Consider the following 20,738-nt stretch of genomic DNA (forward strand, 5'->3'; position numbering starts at 1 on the left):
AAAGGGAAAACTGTACATTTAAAATGAAATCTGGCAGACATCAACCCAACCAAGTGAACAGACTTAACAACATTAACAGGAGCAACTGACATGATATGCTGATTACGTGGCACTTAGGACGCATGGCTTCTGATACTCCTGCCCAGAATGCAGAACCCTAATCTAGTCATGCGGAACCATCACACAAATGCAAATTGAGGAACCTTCAACAAAACAGCCTGTAGTCTTCAAAAATGTCACGGTAATGAAAGACAAAGAAAGGCTGAGGAATTTGCAGTACTGAGAGAGACATATTTACTAGTAAATGTAACACATGATCCTGCACAAGGAAAAAGAATAGCCACAAAGGACATTATTGGGCTGACAACATTTAAACATGAACCACAGGTTAGATAACAGTATTAAATCACTGTTCAACTTCCTGATTTTCAAAATATTACTTAAAAGAATACTTACAGATTCTTAAAAGATTTCTCTCCTTCTCTTAGAATAGAATGTTCTGTTAGGGAGATGCATACCGTTTTTGGGCATAATGGGGTACCTTGCAAATTACTCTCAAATGGTTAAAACAACATAAAATACAGATAAGGCAAATAGGATAAATTGTAAACACTTGCTAAATTTGGATAAAAGATATATAGGAGTTCTCTGTGATAGTCCTGCAACTTTTCTGTAAATCTGAAATTATATTAAAAATTTGAAAGTTACCAACAAAACAAAACAACCCCCGACCAAGAATCCAACAACAAGGGATGAATGAAAATTATGGTACAGTCACCCTATGGAAGCCTTCAAATAACACAGCTTTACAAATCAACTTTGTGAAGCTATATAACAATATGGAAATATGCTTATAACATGTACAATATTGAATGTCAAAAGCAGGATACAAAATATTTTATGTGTATATTATTACAACTATGTAAAAGCAAGCATATGATAAAGACTGGCAGGATAAAACCAAAGCTGATGATAAGGATACTGAGGGAGAGAGTGACTTTTTCCAAAAAATTCACCTGTTAAAATCCTCGCAGCACTGGCCCTTCCCCTGGGGCTGAGTCCCTGCACAGGAAATCAGCACGTTTCCTTCACTTCCTTGCCTCAGGCTAGCTTGCTCCAAATCTTAGCCCCCCCACTAAGGAGAACTGATAGAGCAGGACCTGGGGCCCCTGTGGCAGAAGCGTCTTTGGGCTGGAGGTGGCAAGGCTCCCACAGCGGCAGTCAGCAGCTCGAGCTCACAGAGGAGCTTCAAAGTCCCCGCTGATGAGTACAGCTTGAGCAGCTGTGGACATAGCTAAGGGGGAAGCCCAGCCTTGACTGACCTGAGACTCTGGCCTCCCCTAGCCAGACTGGCAGAGATCTGTGTGAACACCCTTTGGCCGTGCCTGGCGGCTCCTGCTGGCAGGCTACCTCCTGGGCACAGACAGTAGAGCTTCTTTGAACCTCCTACGGCTAAGGAGAAGGGATGGCTAGATCAGATCACCCTATCTAGAGGCAGAGGGCATGGCTTTCATGTCTGTGGAGATAAAGCATCAAGCCCTTATCAGCCCTTCACACCTTCACACAGTCTACTGAGAATGTGTTTTGATGGGTGACAAAAATAGGTTTATATGTAAGACTTGCCATCAGAGGGCAAGACTCAGAGAGCCCTGAGCAGCTTAGGGAAACAGGAGGAATAAAAGAGAAAGGCTCTTGCTTAACAATGGGGATATCAAAGAAAAAAAAGAGAAAGAGAGAGAAAGACAGTCTCTGCCTCCTTTGCAGGAGAATAGGTTTGCTCCTCTTATTTTAAGAGATGTTTTTAAAACTCCTTCCCTTAAGAAGTGGGAATATGAAACAGATTGAGATCCTCAGAAGGTAGCTGAGGTAGGCAGAGAGAAAGAAACCCCATTTCCAGAGGGAAGCAGCAGCAAAAACTTGTGAACGGTAGAGAAAAACTTACTATACCTGGGCAACTTCTTGGTTAGGAGTATTCCAGACCTGATTCCCAACTGTTCCCAGCCTAAGCAAAAAGCACCACCATTCTGAGTCATGTGACCTGATTTTAAAATATTTTATTACATAACCTTTTCATGGCACCATCAGGAGTAACAGAAAACGTTATTCCCAGTTCCTAAACCACATCCTGAAAAATATACATTTGTATTTATATATTTATATCAATACTCCACCCCATCCCATAATTCTACCACCTATTGTAGGTCTTTTGCTTAAAGCAGGAAACTATTCTCTTAGGTAAGAAAATATATATGGAAACTAAATGAAATAATGGTCAGAGTAACTGGGGACAGTGGTCGTGGGGACAGGGAAGACGGGGTTAAGTCCAGCCTAGGCAAGATGCAGGATGGGGGGGGTCCATCAAGGTGGAGGAGGACAGTGTATAAAAAGGCAGCGTCACACAAGTGGGCTCTGGGTCCTTGGTCCATTAGGAGATGGCCTTTGCCTCAGGAAGGAAGGCTTCCCAGTACTTTGCCAGCTGCAAAGAAGTGGGGACAGTAAGCAAGTACCCCCACCTAGTGGCAGAGCCTGAGCCAGCCTGGGAGGAAGCAAGCACAATGTCGTGGTGTTCCCCAAGCACCTCCACCCCACAAAGGCAGGCTCCCAGCAGCTGTACACACCACATAACCCTCACACCTCCTTCTCACCAGGGGAAGCAGCAGTTCCTGAGCCCCAAGTGCAAGGCCAGTCTCTGAAGACAGTCTTGGCTCCAACCCAGAGGGAGCACCCCTGTGGGGGCCACAGCTTTCCTGGCTCAGTTAGCTCCTCACAGTGGGGCCATTGTTTCACATACTGATGAGGCCTTAGCCTCAGGAGGGCCAAGTGGTATCATGGGGTGGCTGCTGGAAGGCTAAGCAGTTACAGGGAGATGGAGTTTGTCCTCAAAAACTTAAGTCACCTCAGGATGAGGGCAGCAGCGCCGCACCCTCCTGCTTAATAAAACATCCTGTTGGATGCTCCATGTCAGAGCAGCAGGGGTTATTTTCAATGATCGACTGTAGGAGGGCCCAGCCCCTCAGAAGCAGGGCCTGCGTATCTTGTTGCAGAAGCCCCAAGGAGGCAGCCGGCCTTTGGAGCGGGCAGTAGAGGATGAAGGTCAGGCACAACTTACATACCTGCTGCTGTGAGTAAAGGAGTGTCTCAAGGTACTTGATCACGTGGTTCTTGAAGTCCTTGGATTTCTCTTTCTAGGAGACAAGATTGTACACTGACCGACCAGTTTTTCCCTTCCCTTTTGATGGGTTGGTGGTGTTTACTGCTGACCAAGGCCAAACATAGTCTCAGAAAGTAGAAGCAGCAGGGGAAATAGCTGTAATTTCCAGCCAAAGAGGCTCTGCCAAGGCCTTGAACGGCTTTGTTGGAGGGCAGGAGATGGGAAGTGGAGGAGAAAGGACGGGGCTGAAGGTATGTGGCAGCTGCAAGCTTTGTGTCTAATTGCTCTGGTCCAGTCACAAGTGTAAGTGTGCCACTGTGCCTACGAACAAGCACCTCCCCACCCAAAGAAGGCCACGCCTGCTCATGAGAATTGCCAAGTCACCGGCACCTCTATCTCCTTACCCAAGAGTTCGACAAAACAAGCACTGCACGCTAAGTGAGAAGTAGGATCTTCCATCTCACCTCAAATCGTATCACTTCTTTTCGGACCACTGTTGAAATCCTCTCAAAGTCCCTTTCATACTGAGTCACCCGAGACTCCCACTGGGAAGAAAGAAACGATCACCTCGTATTATGGCATCATTATTAAGACTTCACATTTGGACAGCAATTTTACTTGAGTTATTGATTGATCATTATGTCTTTCTGTCCCTGTGGATAAGATGAGGTGTCACAGGGGATTCTGCATGTAAGTCAGAGTCCAGCAGAAGGCCACCTTAGGGGCTGGCTGGAAAAGAGATGCCTGTGCTCCAGGCATCTGGGACCAAGCCTGGTCCTTCAAGAAAGCGCTGGTGCTCCAGCAGCCTCCAGGTTAGGTACTCACCAGCAGCGGTGATAGGCCTGGAAAAGCTAATTTAGTTCTCATGAGAAGGCATATCTGAAATCAGCTAGGAAGCTTTTCAAAGACCAAGCCAGGACCCCTCCTGCAGAGACTTTTTTTTTTTTTTTGGAGATGGAGTCTCACTCTGTCATTCAGGCTGGAGTGCAGTGGCTCCATCTCGGCTCACTGCAACCTCCTCCTCCCGGGTTCAAGCGATTCTTGTCCCTCGGCCTCCTGAGTAGCTAGGACTAGAGGCGCACATCACTATGTCCAGCTAAATTTTTTTGTATTTTTAGTAGAGACGGGGTTTCACCATGGTGGCCAGGCTGGTCTCAAACTCCTGACCTCAAGTGATTTGCCCACCTTGGCCTCCCAAAGTGCTCAGATGACAGGTGTGAGCTAGCATGCCGGGCCAGAGATTCTGATTTGACAAGTCTGGACAGACTGGAAGAGAACAGGGCGGGCAGGCTTCAGGAAGGCCTGGAGTCATTCTCAGAGGCTTCCTCAGCAGCCACAACCCTTTAGACTCAATCAGCACTCTCGCCTGCTGTGGGGTTCCAAGCCTCTGGTGGGGATGGGAGCTGGGTTCATTTGGAGCCAATAGAACCAACCCCCCGACCCCCACCGGCTGGGCTGCCTCAGGGGACTCACCTCAAGGATCTCATCCTTGGCCTGCTGCAGCTTATCAGGCTTGTTGGCCCACAGCAGTCGAGCCTCAGCCTCCCGCTTCTTCTGCAGTGTGGCTTGGGCATCCTGCCAGCGCTGCCATGTCTTCATGCGCTGGTCAAAGGCAGCCTGTGGGGGTGGGGTTGAGAAGGAACACAACCAGCTCTTCAAGAGCTCTGCTGTCTCTGCCTCGGTGCAGGCTCTCCCAGCAGCTGCGCTAGGGACAGATGGAGCAAGGCGTTCTGCAGCCACACGTTAGTGCCTGGCTGGGAAGTTTAATGTCTAGGAGCAAAGCCTGGGTAAGACTCCTCTCCAAGCTTTCAGGAGGCCAGCGCCATGCTGCTTCATGCTACTCCCAGGGCTGGATGGCAGGGAGCCAGTAGGTGGCCTCATGCCAGTGACCAATACTATGCCTTACAAAAGTACCTCCCTCAGACCGGTCAGTTCATAAGGCTACAGACTCCCTGAGTGCCTGCGACATGCTCGGGACTAAGAATACAGTGGATGAAAGTCGTGGTCCCGTTTTCATGGAACTTGTCATCTAATGGAAAGGGCCACCATTACATTCACAATTACAAATAGATACTTATAAGTATGCAGACTACTGGGAAAGCAGCAGGGAACTAGGGTCCTAGATTAGCCTGGGAAATATGTCAGGGAAGTCCACGCTAAGGACGCAGGCTTGAAACTGACACCCAAATAATGTACAAGGTTAGCTTAACACATTTTGAATCAACCCTTCAAACCTCCAAAGGGCCACACTGCTTCTTCCCAACCGCACACTCCCCAGCTCTAGGCTACCAAGACCTACAAGAAGCTCCCCAAAATCTGCTTGCTAGTTTTCCTTGTTTCCAGTTCCCTAACCACAATCAACATTTCCAGGGGAGGAAGCTGTTGGCCTGACTAACCACACCCATGGATTCACTTAATATGCAGCAAGCAGCAGCCTCAGTCAAGGATCTATGCCTGGGGCCAGCCACCCAGCAGAAGTTCCCTGAATATTTTCTTCTTTTTTCACTCTTGTCCCCCAGACTAGAGTGCAATGGCGCCATCTCGGCTCACTGCAACCTCCGCCTACCGGGTTCAAGTGATCCTCCTGCCTCAACATCCCAAGTAGCTGGGATTATAGGCACTCATCATCATGCCCAGATAATTTTTCTATTTTTAGTAGAGACGGGGTTTCTCTATGTTGGCCAAGCAGGTCTCGAACTCGTGACCTCAGGTGATCCACCCGCCTCGGCCTCCCAAGTGCTGGGATTACAGGTGTGAGCCACCGGGCCTGGCCTTCCCTGAATATTGCCTATGCCTCCTTTGTGAAGGCTTTTGCAAACCTGAACTTTGTGGAGGTCAATGCCACCAAACTCACTGCTGCTCCCCTGCCCATCTTAACACCTCAATGTCAAAGTATTAGGTAAAGGGCTAATATCATATCCAAGTAAGACTCAAGCTCAACCCACTGGGCTAACATGCTCAGGGAAGAACAGAAAAGAAACTTTTGCTCTTCTCTCCAATCCCACCTTAGTCATGAGGTAGGCAGGTGGAGGGTCTCTGAGAAAAGACCACTCACAGTTCTGTGCTGTGAGTTCTGTGCCCCGCCCTAGCCCATGGAGCTCGAGGGTGAGGCAGGCTCACTCTGCCTGGGGGCTATATCTAAGAGCTGTGCTCTCCAGAGACCCAAGCAATGCTCCTCACAGAAAGCCTCCCCCAAAGAGTGCCCTTCCTGGGGCTGCCTCTCCAGTCTAAGCAGTCTGACCAGTTCTAAGAATTATGTAGCAGCTTTTTTTTCAAGCCTCTTATCACTCTGGAGTTAGCAGCAAACAACATAGCAGCGGGAGAGGCAATGAGCAACTTCAGGGCCTCTATGAAGCAACTCCACCCCGGGGTCCGGGGAAGCGACAGCCTGGGAACAGCTCAGCTCCTGACACAACCCAGATGCTCCCTACGGGAGATAAGTTGGGGATGGGAAACGAGGAGGGACATTGTTCTAACTCTGAGGCTCACATATCCTGATTGCAAGCCAAGTCAGGGACAGACTTAGGCCCTTATAGTGTAGGCGCCAGGCTCCCTCTTGGTTCTTTCCTCTGTCTCACGGAGGCCATCTGAGAGCTAATACCACTGTCAAGATCCCTTAATGTTAACTGCTAGGAGTGCTCACGGGAAATCACGCTGCTTGATCACCAGGAGAAAGAGTTGGGTGCTTGACGAGGGGCAGGCTGGAATGTTACCATGGGGGGGGTGGCACAGCACAGGGAGGGTCTGGTACAAGCTCTCTCAGCCCCCTGGCTGCACTCTTCCATGTAATGCCAGGCCAGTTCCATGTAGTTACCTGACTGCCCTCACTGGAAAGACAGGTGGACGCCAGCAAGAGCTCTTAACCAGAGCAAAGCCACAGCTTACTGTTAAGGAGGCAAAGACCAAAGGACTGAGGAAGTCACTGCTCCAGGGGGTCCAGACAGCAGGTCTGTAAGGAACCTTGCTTCAAGAAAGGAGCACAGAGGACACTGTCCAGTTTCAACAATAAGGGACGACCTATTTGGAAATTCAAGAGTGGTTTTTTCTCCAAATGCATCCAGGAATCTTGGCTGTGGGCCTCCAAATGATTCCGTGATAACTAGCTAACAGGTGAATAGATTGTTTGGTTTTTAGGATACCTTTTCTCTTAAAAGTAGAAAAAGTGACACCTATTTACAAACTACAATGGGATGAAACTGTCTTGAGAAAGGGACGAGCAAAGGAAAGACCAATCAAATCGAGGGAGGAGGAAAGGAAACAGAAGCTTACTCGGACTATGGCCAGGAGGCGAATGTAGTCACTCAGGAGCTCGGCAAGGAGGAAGAAGTCATTGTTGGCCTGTTCCTGGTGGAGCTGCTCAATTTTTTCTTCCACCTCAGCCAGCTGGGAGAGTGCCCGTGACAATGCCGTGTTGTCCTCGGAGCTCCCAAGCATGGCTAGACTCTTTGCAAACTGGGCTGTGTTCAGCGCTAGCTCTGGAAGAAGGAAAAGACAGCAGAGCCTCTCTGATCTCACCAGGAAAAGGGACAAATCAGCTGACACTGCATGGCATGTCTTAGCAGTGCTGCCCACTGCATATCTGGCAACGGAGGGCTCTGCAATCCAGTCACTTACACCACAGTTAACTGTATTTGGAGAGTAAAGAGAATGTGGCCTGGTATAGGAGCAGGCGGGAGAGGCACCAGCTATCCTGAGTTTCACTGGGTTAGGCCTACCTGAAGGAAGCAGCTCCGATATCCCTAGAGAACCAAAGGCCAGTCATTAAATAACACAAACAGGCCAAAGGAACTATTCTTGCTGTGTTGCCCAGGCTGGAGTGCAGTGGCACGATCTCAGCTCACTGTAACCTCTGCCTCTCAGGTTCAAGCGATTCTCCTGCCTCAGTCTTCTGAGTAGCTGGGATTAAAGGTGCACGCCACCATGCCCAGCTAATTTTGGTATTTTTTTAGTAGAGATGGAGTTTCACCACGTTGGTGAGGCTGGTCTCAAACTCCTGACCTAGTGATCCACCTACCTTAGCCTCCCAAAGTGCTGGGATTACAGGCATGAGCCACCGCATTGCCAGAACTATTCTTATATTTATGTTAAAGCTCATGAATGGTAGCTTCTATGTACAGGAGGCAAGAGTGAATGTATGTGAACACTGTAGAGTCCTGCATGTTCTAGAGCAGGCAAACTCTTTCTGTAAAGGAGCTGGATGATAAATGTTTTAAGCTTTGCAGGCTACACATAGTCTCTGCTACAGATTATTTTCTACCCCCATTCATTCCTTTAAAAATGTAAAAACCTAAATTTATAGCTTATGGCAATCGGAACCAGGGCCAGATTTGGCCCATGGGCCAGATTATAGTTTGCCAACACTTATTTCCATTGGCCTCATGCTATGGGTCTTCTGTCTGTTTAGATTTCTAATTATCAGCATGTTTAAGGCAGAGAGGGAAAATATTTAAACTGGGAAAATTTCACTAGCTCTTAAGCAAATTTCCCTAAAGAAAGAAGAAGGATTAGGAGACAGGTGGTCTCCCTGCATTTATGCATTGCTGGTTTGACTATGTAGCTAAAGCATGTATGACATCATTTTGGATGTAAGCCATCACCTTGAAATCAACAGAAGCCGATAGCCCCAGGTCTCGCTGTATCTGGGACGGCTTCCCTGCACCCCTCCCAGGTAGAAAAGTACAATGTCCACAGTGGTTGAATCCTGTTTTCTGCTAGGCGATGCAGAGCATACCTTTTTTTATCAGAACATCAAGGACCAGGTGGGCTAAGAATTTCAACTTGGCTGGCTGAGTGGATTGGGAACAGCATGCCCTCCCATCTCCAGCTCACTGGAGACAACAATTTCCCCTAGCTCCAAGTGCATTTCAGAGGTTGTTACCTTTCCTATGGTTGACTAGAGTTTCTACAACAGCATGCAGTTTCCGTAAGCGCTGTTCCTCACACTCTACCTCCTGGAGCTTCTCCTCAAACCACTGAAACACAAAAGCCCAGAGCTTTAATGAGATTACTTCTATGGGTGCACTACAGTCTTTTCTTAGCAATTGTTTTTTAAAAAGGGATTGAAATATTAAAAAGTTTCTAATCTCAGAAATTTTAGGACTCCTTGGGGCTTCTGACCTATAAGCCTCAGAGGAAGGTGGAGGTAAGAGGAAGAGGGCTACTCACAATATCTGATTCATTCATCTTGATGGTCATTTTGCTGACAGCATCTGTGGCTTTATTGAACATCTTGAGGAGACCAGCACCACTCAGCGTCTGGGTACCCACGGCACGTGGCAGCTACAAGACCAAGAAGGCAGGAATGGCAAGTTATCTGCTAGTCCTATTTTAGGTTCAGAAGAATTAGTATCTGTCAGATGGCATGCCCAAAACTTGCCAGACAATTATTTGAACTGTAAATTGTTTTCAAAGGCAGCCTGAGGAATCCACAACTAACATGTGCATGAAGAAAAATCAAAGAACCAGGCTGGGTGTGGTGGCTCATGCCTATAATCCCAGCACTGTGGGAGGCCAAGGCAGGTGGATCACAAGTCAGGAGATTGAGATCATCCTGTTAAACATGGTAAAACCCCATCTGTACGAAAACACACACACACAAAAAATTAGCTGGACATGGTGGCATGCGGTCTATAGTCCCAGCTACTCGGGAGGCTGAGGCAGCAGAATTGCTTGAACCCAGGAGGCAGAGGTTGCAGTAAGCCGAGATCACGCCACTGCACTCCAGCCTGGTGACAAAGCAAGACTCCCTCTCCAAAAAAAAAAAAAAGAAAAAAGAAAAATCAAAGAACCATGTTAAAAAGAATCAGCATTTTCAGCTTTTGATATTTTATATAGAAAAAAAGTACACTGGGGTGTTATGTGGCCAGGCAACCTCAAATTGAGATTGTCTGCCTACCCAGGAATGAAATGCTTAAGTACCAAGCATACTCTTGTTAAAAGTCAAAAGTTCCCTTGGATTAGCATACTTTGTATACAACTGGGCTTAAAGGTCTTAAGAGACTAAAACTGTGCTGTGTCTGCATTTTCTTCGGTAAACAAATATCCAAGGACAGAGAATTACTTATTCAGATCAAAGCTACTTTCAGGGATGACCTAGTAGCCAAGCATGCCAAATATTCAGAAACAATTTGATTGATGTTCAGTCTTCCCAGTACTCTCTAAGGCATGGAAAGGATGCTAAGAATCTATAGCATATACAGCACATTATGCTAAAATGTCAGATTTTAGTGTTCAGGACTCTATGGCAGTAGTTCTTTTTTTTTTTTTTTTTTTTTTTTTTTTTTTTTTGAGACAGTCTTGCTCTTGTTGCCCAGGCTGGAGTGCAGCGGCACGATAATCCTGGCTCACTGCAACCTCTGCCTCCCAGGTTCAAGCAGTTCTCCTGCCTCAGCCTCCCAAGTAGCTGGGATTATAGGCACCTACCACCACACCCAGCTAATTTTTGTATTTTTAGTGGAGACAGGGTTTCACTATGTTGGCCAGGCTGGTCTCAAACACCTGACCTCAGGTGATCTGCCTGCCTCAGCCTCCCAGAGTGCTGGGATTACAGGCGTGCACTACTGTGCCCAGCTTGGCAGGAGTTGAAACTTGGGGCCATTTTGCTTCCTAAGGCATATTTGGCAATGTCTGGAGATGATTGTGGTTGTTATAATTGGGAGGGGATGCTACCTGGATTTAGTGGGTAGGTACCAGGAATGCTGGTAAAATCCCCTGCAATGCAAAGGACGATCCTTACGAGAAAGAATTAATCTGACCGAAAGCGTCCACAGTGCTGCTACAGACAAACCCTGCTTAGAAGTATGGAGTAGAGATGAGAGGGTGAAAATGAAGAAGGATTTAGGAATATCCACAGGAGAAGACCAAAAGGTTTCAAGCATTTGACATGGAGTTTTTAATTAAAACATTTCATTTAAAACATCTCATTTATTTAGTATCATTTTCTTCACTGGAATAACACATACTATATACAAATGAAAGAAAATTTTAAAAATTAAACAAAATGACAGCCCTACCTGGTCACTTACTTCCTTCTAGTTTGCTCTCCTGTGAGATAAAACATTTTACTCCAGCATTTCTTTTGATCCCTAATGACTTACATGTTTCTTTTTTCTTTTCTTTTTATTTTTTTGAGATGGAGTCTCGCTCTGTTGCCCAGGCTGAAAGTGCAGTGGCACAATCTCAGCTCACTGCAATCTCCACCTCCCAGGTTCAAGCAATTCTCTGCCTCAGTCTCCTGAGTAGCTGGGATTACAGGCACACACCACCATGCCCAGTTAATTTTTGTATTTTTAGTAGAGACGAGGTTTCACCATCTTAGCCAGGCTGGTCTTGAACTCCTGACCTCATGATCTACCCGCCTCAGCCTGCCAGTGTGCTGGGATTATAGGCATGAGCCACTGTGCCCACCCTATAGCTGTATTTATATGCTATTTCAGGTTGTACATTTTATAATTCTTTTAATGTATGCTTACATGTACTAACATTTCTGTATACTTTGTTTATGATGAGAATCAAGTATTTGTTGTATTGATATATTTTATGTAATTCTTCCACTGTTAGCAATTGGGCTGTCTCCAGTTTTTGACAATCATGACTAGCCTATGCATGGTCTGTAAAAAAAAAGGACTGTCTACTTCAATTAACACTTTTGCTACAGGGCAGTTCTGTGGTTTGCAGTAACTGATTTTTAGCCAATGCCCCGCCTCACATAAAATATGCATTCAATTTGAGCCAAGAAGTAACCTACAACATGCCAACGGCCTGCCAAAGAGGTCACTGTGTTGATCCAGTAAGACAGTGCTAGGTTGCCATTTGACCTCTACAACCAATTGCTTTTTTTTTTTTTTTTTTTTTTTGAGACAGAGTTTCGCTCTTGTTACCCAGGCTGGAGTGCAATGGCGCGATCTCGGCTCACCGCAACCTCCGCCTCCTGGGTTCAGGCAATTCTCCTGCCTCAGCCTCCCGAGTAGCTGGGATTACAGGCACGTGCCACCATGCCCAGCTAATTTTTTGTATTTTTAGTAGAGACGGGGTTTCACCATGTTGACCAGGATGGTCTCGATCTCTCGACCTCGTGATCCACCTGCCTCGGCCTCCCAAAGTGCTGGGATTACAAGCTTGAGCCACCGCGCCCGGCCACCAATTGCTTTTGACTACAGGCAGAGCTTCTTTTATTTCAAAGGCTGAAAAATACTTGTCACTCTCAGGGGCTCACACAAAAGTAGAATATAGTCTGGTACTAGGCATGTTAAGTGCTCACATAGTTTTAGAATGAACCAGTTTCATTTCACTGGGGGCAGATGTAAATTATGAAATTCAGTTTGCGCTGAATACTAACCTCTTCTTTTTCTAAGAACTCTCTGACATCAGGGTCCTGTAACATGGTAGGATGATTCACAATCCTCTGAAGGTACCTAAAACATAAGCAGTTATCATCTGGTTAGCTGAGCTGGCCTCAGAAGGTTCTGGGCATCAAACTGTGCTAGCAGTGATGTCATGTCTTTTGTTACTTAAAATGCCCTCAGAGGTGGAGGTTACAGTGAGCCGAGATTGCACCACTGCACTCCAGCTTGGGCGACAGAGCGAGACTCCATCTCAAAAAAAAAAAAAAAAAAAAAAAAAAAGCCCTCAGATAAGGTACTTAAGTAGGACTCTCCTTGTAAGCATATTCAAGTTCACATTCTTGATATTTCCTAAAAGGCACAGAAAAACAACTGGTCAAAAAGAAACCTCAGAGCCATTCATATTTGATTGTCTAAGAATATGACTGCCTGCTTACTTAGGACAGGGAAAAAACAGAAGGTGGTCTATTCCCAAGGTGGGAAAATAAGCAACTCAGGAAAGGTAAGAGATAATATGGAAGTTTGCAACTTCAGTTCATTTAAGTTTCATTTCTAACTCAATGGACTGTCTCATCATTAAGACTCACTTTCAGCTTCTCACTTGTGCTCACGTTATTGAGGAAAATGGCTGTACGGCACTTACCTTTCTAAAGCGGCCCTCCGTTTTTCAAGAAATTCTGCAGAAGATGAATCTTCCTTCCCAACTTTCACTTTTGTCATTCCTAGAATGGAATTTCAAAAGCAAAATAACCATAAATCTTTCATTTTTTAATTTTTACTTTTTGGACCTTCTAGAACGCTTGCTAAAACAGAATTAACCATAAATCATCACGAAGAGGATAACTCTGTTATTTTTTTTTAAAGTGTCAACAGGAGGAAAGGCAATGAGGCTAGCACTACAAAACACAACCCAAGACTGCTTCTATGTTATGTGCAGGGATGAGCCAAAGCTTCTTTACATGATAGACACTTTTGAAAAGTAGTCCCCAGGTGCTAAAAGTTCTAAACTCTGGGACTTGCAGAGTATACATCTTCTTAAAAAGGGGGTCATGGAACCTGAGTACAAACATCAACTGATGTTCATGAAGAGGTTACTTCCTCTGACCCCAAATCCAATTTACGATATTTCAACCTGGAGGGAACTGCAATGATTTAAGACTACTAAAGACCAAGAGAAAACAAACGAACATAACAACTCTGGAGGCTAAACTCAGAGACTCTACTGCACCCAAGAAGAGAACAGGCCAAAATATGCAATTTTTCTCTAGACCTCCAGGGTAGGAAAGCACTGGAAATGTCTCTTTTCTAACCATAAGACTGTTAATAGAAGTTGTCTCATATACTAAACAGTAAGTGAATTTTGGAGAGAATGCAAAGGAAAACAATCCCAGTGAAAAGAAGGACCACAGGCTTACCTATGAGGCTCTTCTCCGGTGGAGGAGGGACAATGAAGCCATTCTGGGAGTGCTTCTCTGAAAGCTTCTCATAAAGACCAAGGAAGTCACTAAATCTTCTTTTTACCGCAAACTGTTTGCTTCTGAATAATGGTAAGCTTGTCTTGGGGACAGGAAAAAACACAAAGCAATTTCATTCCAAATAGGGGATGATATCTTGAAAGCCACCCAACTGACATTAAAGAAACCCATTTCCCAGGTCCCTAACCTTCAGTCACCTGTCGAATAGCTTTTTCCAAGGCAGAGAGTCTTAAACTTTTAAAAACTGTAGTTCCCCCTTTGGCAGTCTGGGAGCTTAAGGAGCTCTTCTCAGAATAATGATTTTTAAATGCATAAAATATATAGGATTATAAAGACAACCAATTAAATTTAAATACATCTGAAGCCATGTTGACCTTTGAGAAAAAAAATTCAAATACAGTTTCAGTCCCAGGTTAAGAACTCTTGCTCTAAAGAAAGATATGTTCAGTTCTAGTTTAAAGCTTGAATTCTACAGTAACCAGTAACCCATTCATCCTTCATTGGCTTTTTTTTTGGAGACAGGATCTCACTTTGTCATCCAGGCTGGAGTGCAGTGGTACAATCACAGTTCACTGCAGCCTCGAACTCCAAGGTTTAAGTGATCCTCCCGCCTCAGCCTCCCAAGTAGCTAAAAATACAGGCACACGCCACCATGCCCAGCTCATCCGTCATTGCCTTTTTATTTATTTTTGAGACAGGGTCTCACTCTGTCACCCAGCCTGGAGTGCAGTGGCGCAATCTTGGCTCACTGCAACTTCCGCTTCCCAAGTTCAAGCAATTCTCTTGCTTCAGCCTTCCAAGTGGCTGGGATTACAGGCGTGTGCCACCATGCCTGACTAGTTTTTATATTTTTAGTAGAGATGGGGTTTCACCATGTTGGGTCTTGAGCTTCTGATCTGAAGTGATCTACCCACCTTGGCCTCCCAAAGTGCTGGGATTACAGGTGTGAGCCACTGTGCCCGGCCTCATTGACTTATTTAAGGGTATTAGCTCCTAGAATTACAGCAGCCAAACCAAAGACAGACAAAAAGTGCTTCTAACAAGGGGAAAGCAGGTGGGGAGCAGGGTAAGAATTGGATGAAATGTCTAAGCTGTAGACACTAACCTCTAAAGTATCATAATCTAGAGCTCACAAGACGCAGGCCAACAAGTAATAGAGAGACCATACAAAGCAGATTCCTAGCAAAAAAGGTTAGGCCTACATCACAATGAGGATTCACTTTATACTCACCAGACAGGCAAAATTTACGGAGGTTGGCCTCGCCAATTGCTAGCAAGGAAGTTAATCAGTGGGAACTTTTATACACTGCTGATGGGGGTATGAATTGGTACAAAGACTTTAAAAAACAGTTTGTATTCCTTGTGTCCTATATTTGCTGTACCTATGACCCAGGAGAATTACTCCTGGTTACATACTCTAGGGAAATCTAGCTCCAAACCATAGTTCTCTAAAAGGGATGGGGCTGTATCAGATACACCACATGACTTAATAGAACAAAGTTTCACACTGAAATGTTAGCTCTCTGGAAAAGTATTAGAAAGACTCAGTCTGGAGTACCCAGATGAGATTACCAAGGGGGATGCAGGCCTGCTCCATCTTGAGTAAACATGAAGATGTTGGCAAAGAAACAAAGGAGATACCCAGAAATAATCTGAATGATGATCTTGGTATAAGCACCAAGGTCTATGAAGATGATCATCAGCAGGGTCACCTGGACTCACCTGTGTTGTAACTTTGTAGGCTACATATGCATTCATACCATCCCCTGTGGGAGAACAAGAAAGCAGGAGAAGATTATCTTGTAAACCAAAGCAGTGCCAATTCAGCTAACATTTAATCAGGAATCATACGCCATGGGAACTCTGGATAAGAAGGGATGCTCGTTTCATCCCCAAGCTTTATATGCAATCCTAGAATCCAGTTCCTACTTTGCCTCAGGGCCTCTGTGACACATAGCAAGCCACCATGGATGCTGGCTGGGCCCCAGTTTGAGTTACACAACAGAGTCAGCCCTCTGTTCCAAAGCCAGGCTCCATTTATACCCTCCACAAAGCAGCACTGGATACTGACAATCCGTCAGTTGTTACCATGCCAATATTTGGGCTGCTTATACACATCTGTCCGAAACCAAACAATTCTCTTGCTGTATAAAGCAGGAGAAGAAGGAAGCAACTGATGTAAAAGGAAACAAGTAGTTCTACCCTAGGCTAGCTCTGGGCTTGACTTGCTCTTTCGGAATTAGTGTCACAACCCCCTCCAATGGTGCCGGGGGTGGGGGGACGCTGACCTCCCTGATCTAGCATGTTCACCAAGAGTAAAGGGCCTGGCAGGAAGACACTTTGACTGCCTAATGTCACACAGATTCCCCTTTCCTGGAGGAATTATTTTTATGAAAAAGCCTTTGACTGTTAAATAATTTGGGATTCTAGCTACTGTTTTTTTCTCTGTGGTGATGTCCTGACCTAGACCACTTAAAAAGATAAAGATGCCATTGATACCCTGAGCACTGAAAAGACATATTCTGGAATCCAAACAGACACAGCTCCAGTGCTAGACTATGGTGTCTGGGGTTGGTTTTGTTCCCTGCCTCCCCGACCCTTGATTTCTTCCCATATCAAACAGGAAAACCTAGGTCAGCAATTACCAGCTGCTCAAGCCCCTGAACTCCTTCTGGGGTGAGGGGCCGGGGAAGGAAGAGCAGACAGTACTGGATCAGCAGGGTCACGCATTACAACTTGGTTTCAATAAGATGGCTGAAAATGCCTGTAAAATTCACCAAGAATTTGAAGTTTACACAGGAATAGAATGGCTTGTCTGCTGTACTTCCCCAGCCCCTACCCAGAGTATATATAAAACAGAAACCATAAGCTAAACTTTAGAAATTACTTTATACTGATTACCAACTTTAGTTCTTTTCTAAACCACCTTACTAAATTATCCAATACTACCAAGGATGTTTCCTACTGATAAAACAAAACAAAAAAAATCTAACTTTATAAAAGTAATATTCAAAATTTCATTCATAGCAGAATAGCTATGGTTAAATATCCAGGAAGTCAATCCCATAATTTAGTGCCTGCAATTAACAAAGTCTAAATGCAAACACAGAGAAAACAGAAGAGGCAAGATCTTTAGATATGTTGTTTCTCAGCTGCTTTTATTTAGGCAATGTACATGAAAAGAGACATACTGCATGTACATAGCACAGATCTGCAAATGAGCTAGTAATACAAGGTTTTAAATTTACGTAAATTTCCAGAATAATTTCAGAGTTGAAGATAACACATGCAAATTACCAAGGTTTTAACAAGAATATCCTGGTAAAAGTTAAATTCTAAATTATTTAGATGTGTGCAGGAACAAGAAGCACATGTTGAATAAACAGCCCACACAAACAGAATGTGTTGTTATAAAGATCAGGCCTTGAATATGAAAATGTTTTAATTAGCTGGTTTCTTGGCATCAACATGACTAAGAATCTAGACTACAGTGCAAGGAGATGAAAGCTTATCCTCGAGTGATTTGTGTTTAAATATATCTGATCCATGGGATATTTAAATTACTTTCTGTTACGGGATAAACTGTGTCCCCTTCAAAATAGGTATGTTTTAGGTTCTAACTCCCAGTTCCTCAGAATGTGAGCTTATTTAGTAACAGGGTCTTTACGGATATAATCAAGCTAAAATGAAAACATTAGGATGGGCCCTACTCCACTCAGGTTGGTGTCCTTGTTTTTTTTTTTTTTTTTTTTTGCTGTGAACATTTTTGCTTTAATATATAAATTGCATTAATACCTCACATTACATATATGAAGCTAAATTACACTAACTTAGTTTGCTTACAACCTCAAATCTTACTCCCAGTACACATTCCAATAAATTTATTCTGTAAAAACAATACATTTTTTGTTTTTGATTTTTTTTACAGTAAACTTTTCAACTACAAACCTTGAATACGTGAAAGATATTCCAAGGACAAGCATTAACAAGATTAATAAAAATCAAACTGACTAAATGTGTTCTCACAATATAAGCTGGCATAAAAATAAATAAAATTCTCTATTTCACAATAGCAACAATAATGTACACATAATAATGGTTTGTGGATGAATATTAACTATTCTAATTGTAGTTTCAAAAGAAAACAGTTTATTTTAAAAGTCTGCATTTAAAAGTCAGTGCTTTGCCTGGTTTCCCATAGGGCTGTTGCTGTTCCTAGCTTTAAAAATGTAAAGTACCCACCTTGAGTGCTTAGCTCAAAATTGTATTGGCACTGGGAAAAAATAAATCATTGCCTTTATTTTGGAGTAACACAAAAAGACTCACTAACTTCACATATAGAAACTTAGTTTGTGTACATAACAATATGAATTTTGAGAAGTATAAGCTGTCAACTAGCTATTTCTAATACAGAATAGGTATTTTACAATATGGTTAAACTTTACACATGGCCTCAAAATTGAAGGACAATTTTAATTTCGTCTTCAGTATACCAACATTATGTATTTAGGATTTAGTTCCTGGGTTCTGTCACAGAGAGGAAATTCCATTCTTAAGCATTATGTTGAGTGGTCACCTAAAAATGTTAATTTATATTTAACTGAGTGTTTGGTGATGGTGGGGTAAAGGGAGGAAAATGATGATCATAACTGCCTTGATAAAAGGATCTTAGACATGTATAAGTCTGCGCAAAAATCTTGATAATCCTTAGTGGTTAAGGGCAACTTCATGCAACCAAATAACATGAAATTAAATCTGTAACTTTTAAAAAAGGCTAAAATGTCTTTTCCCCCCAAAACGCAACAGAGAAGAATATGAATAATGCACATACAAACTGGGGTCTGTCAATGACAACGAGGACTGTATGTTGGTTCTTATCAATCCAAGAATATTAGACAACCAAACATACAACCTTCTTGTGGTTTCTCTTAATATGCAGCATTCATTATGGTAGTTAGGTCCCTTCACTGGTTTTCTGCAAGTCTGAAGTTGTGTTTCTTGTGTCACCGCCCGCATCTCCACCCTCAGAGCTGCTTTTGTTTTCCTCCTCTTTGCGGTCTTTGTCATCTTCATCTCCTGGAGATTTCCGGGACTGTTTAGAGGATTTCTTTGAAGTATATGACTTTTTCCGTTTTGAGCCTGCTTTTTCATTCTTTCTTTTGCCTTTTCTATCTTCTTCTACTCTATCACCTTCTTCCTCACTGCTTGCATCTGCATGCAGTATTTCCACCTTCTCCCTCAGTTTCTGAAGAGCTCTGTTGCTGAACTGCCTGGTATCCAGTAAACTTTACTCCTGGGTTATTTTCTATTTCCCACAATCCTTGGTTAAATCCTTTCGGTTTGTCTGACTTTCCAAACTTATCTTTGTACTATTTATATGGAAAAAGGTCTTTGGGACCTAGAAATGCAGTTTCATGGGTGCCAAAAAAGAAAATAGGATACTTGTTTGCTGGAGGTTCACAGCTCCCTCTGGGAGTTCATCGATCCGGGCCGACCAGTGCGGGTAGCTCGTCATCTTGGCGAAGACCTCGTTGCCCGCTTTGTACTCGCGAGGCCACGGACGCGCCATCCCAGCCGCTCCCCTTCCTGGTAGTCCTTGGTCGCCTCAAAGATGCCGGGAGGCCCCCTCGCCCCCCCGCCCCGCGGGCAGACGGACTGCGCTGCGTTCCGCGCGGGCCTCCAGCCGGGCAGACGAGCAGCCACTCCGACGAGGGGAAGCGGCGAGGCCGGTGTCCTTATTTGTTAAAGGGGGAATGTGCACACAGTAATAGGCACGCATAGAGGGAAGGCAGCATGGAGACACTTAGAAAGAATGCCATGTGACAGTGAAAGCAGAGACTGAAGTGATGCATCCACAATCCGAGGAAGGCCTGAGGCTGCCATAAGCTGAGAGAGAGGCATGAACAGTCATTCTCTAGCACCCTGCCAACACCAGGATTTGAGATTTCTGGCCTCCAAAAGTGTGAGAAATTTCTGTTGTTTCAACCAGTTTGTGGTACTTTGCTAGAACAGCCTTAGAAAACCAGTATGTTCCCTCTCCAGGTTCAGACATCATGACTTGGTACATCTTAAGACAATTAGTGCCATTCATTCATCTTACTCCACTAAGGATTTAAAGCACCAAATAACTAGCTTAAAATTAATGTGTTTAAAGAATATTCATAACTATTAGAGAAAAGAGAGAATCTAGGCATATAATGCAAAGTCCTGGTCCAGGCTCTACCATGGAAAGCTACTTCCTTTTTGGTGTTTGGTGTTCTATATTGTTAGATGACAGAATTGTATAACATGCTCAAAAACTTCCTACCAGTGTAACAGTCTGGGGAAAGTAAAACTCAACAGTTCAAAGTTAAAAAAACAACAACGTTTTTTTTTTTTTTTTGGAGACAGGGTCTTCCTCTGTCACCAAGGCTAGAGTGCACAGGTGTGATCTTCGCTCACTGCAGCCTTGACCTTCCAGGCTCAAGTGATCCTCCCACCTCAGCCTCCCAAGTACATGAGATTACAGGCATGTACCACCATGCTTCTGTAATTTTTTTTTTTTTTTGTAGGGACAGGGCTCATTTTTTACTTTTTGTAGAGACATGGTCTTGCCACGATGGGCAGGTCGGTCCTGAACTCCTGGGTTCAAGTGATCCTCCTGCCTTGACCTTCCAAAGTGCTAGGATTACCTGCATGAGCCACTGCACCTGGCCTAAAATCAACAGTTTAACGACAACCATTTTGGCCAGGACCAGGCTAGGCAACATGGTGAAACCATCTCTACAAAAA

The 20,738-nt window shown here is 44.3% G+C and overlaps 1 protein-coding gene and 1 pseudogene across 3 annotated transcripts in view; both read right to left on the minus strand.

Annotated features, from left to right (window-relative positions):
* The window catches only part of SNX1 (sorting nexin 1), a 58,380-nt gene that overhangs the window by 11,076 nt on the left and 26,566 nt on the right, over window positions 1–20,738 (minus strand). For 2 of the 3 annotated variants that reach the window (XR_005579301.2, XM_074392831.1), the window contains exons 5-14: window positions 15,690–15,733; window positions 13,908–14,049; window positions 13,136–13,214; window positions 12,489–12,564; window positions 9,317–9,430; window positions 9,030–9,123; window positions 7,421–7,626; window positions 4,625–4,768; window positions 3,616–3,696; window positions 3,114–3,185 (exon numbers count right to left, since the gene is read on the minus strand). Coding sequence is in view for 2 of the 3 variants with exons in the window: in XM_074392831.1 (XP_074248932.1) it covers window positions 3,114–3,185; window positions 3,616–3,696; window positions 4,625–4,768; window positions 7,421–7,626; window positions 9,030–9,123; window positions 9,317–9,430; window positions 12,489–12,564; window positions 13,136–13,214; window positions 13,908–14,049; window positions 15,690–15,733 (1,052 nt within the window). In the remaining variant the exon portion in view is untranslated. Of the gene's footprint in view, window positions 1–2,039; window positions 2,477–3,113; window positions 3,186–3,615; window positions 3,697–4,624; window positions 4,769–7,420; window positions 7,627–9,029; window positions 9,124–9,316; window positions 9,431–12,488; window positions 12,565–13,135; window positions 13,215–13,907; window positions 14,050–15,689; window positions 15,734–20,738 lie in introns of those variants that run through there. The other variant, XM_003940902.4, reaches the window with a different exon arrangement.
* LOC101041929 (hepatoma-derived growth factor-related protein 3 pseudogene) lies at window positions 18,705–19,764 on the minus strand (annotated as a pseudogene).

This window comes from Saimiri boliviensis, chromosome 2 (genome assembly GCF_048565385.1).
Source record: "Saimiri boliviensis isolate mSaiBol1 chromosome 2, mSaiBol1.pri, whole genome shotgun sequence".
In the NCBI taxonomy this organism is placed as follows: Eukaryota; Metazoa; Chordata; class Mammalia; order Primates; family Cebidae; genus Saimiri; species Saimiri boliviensis.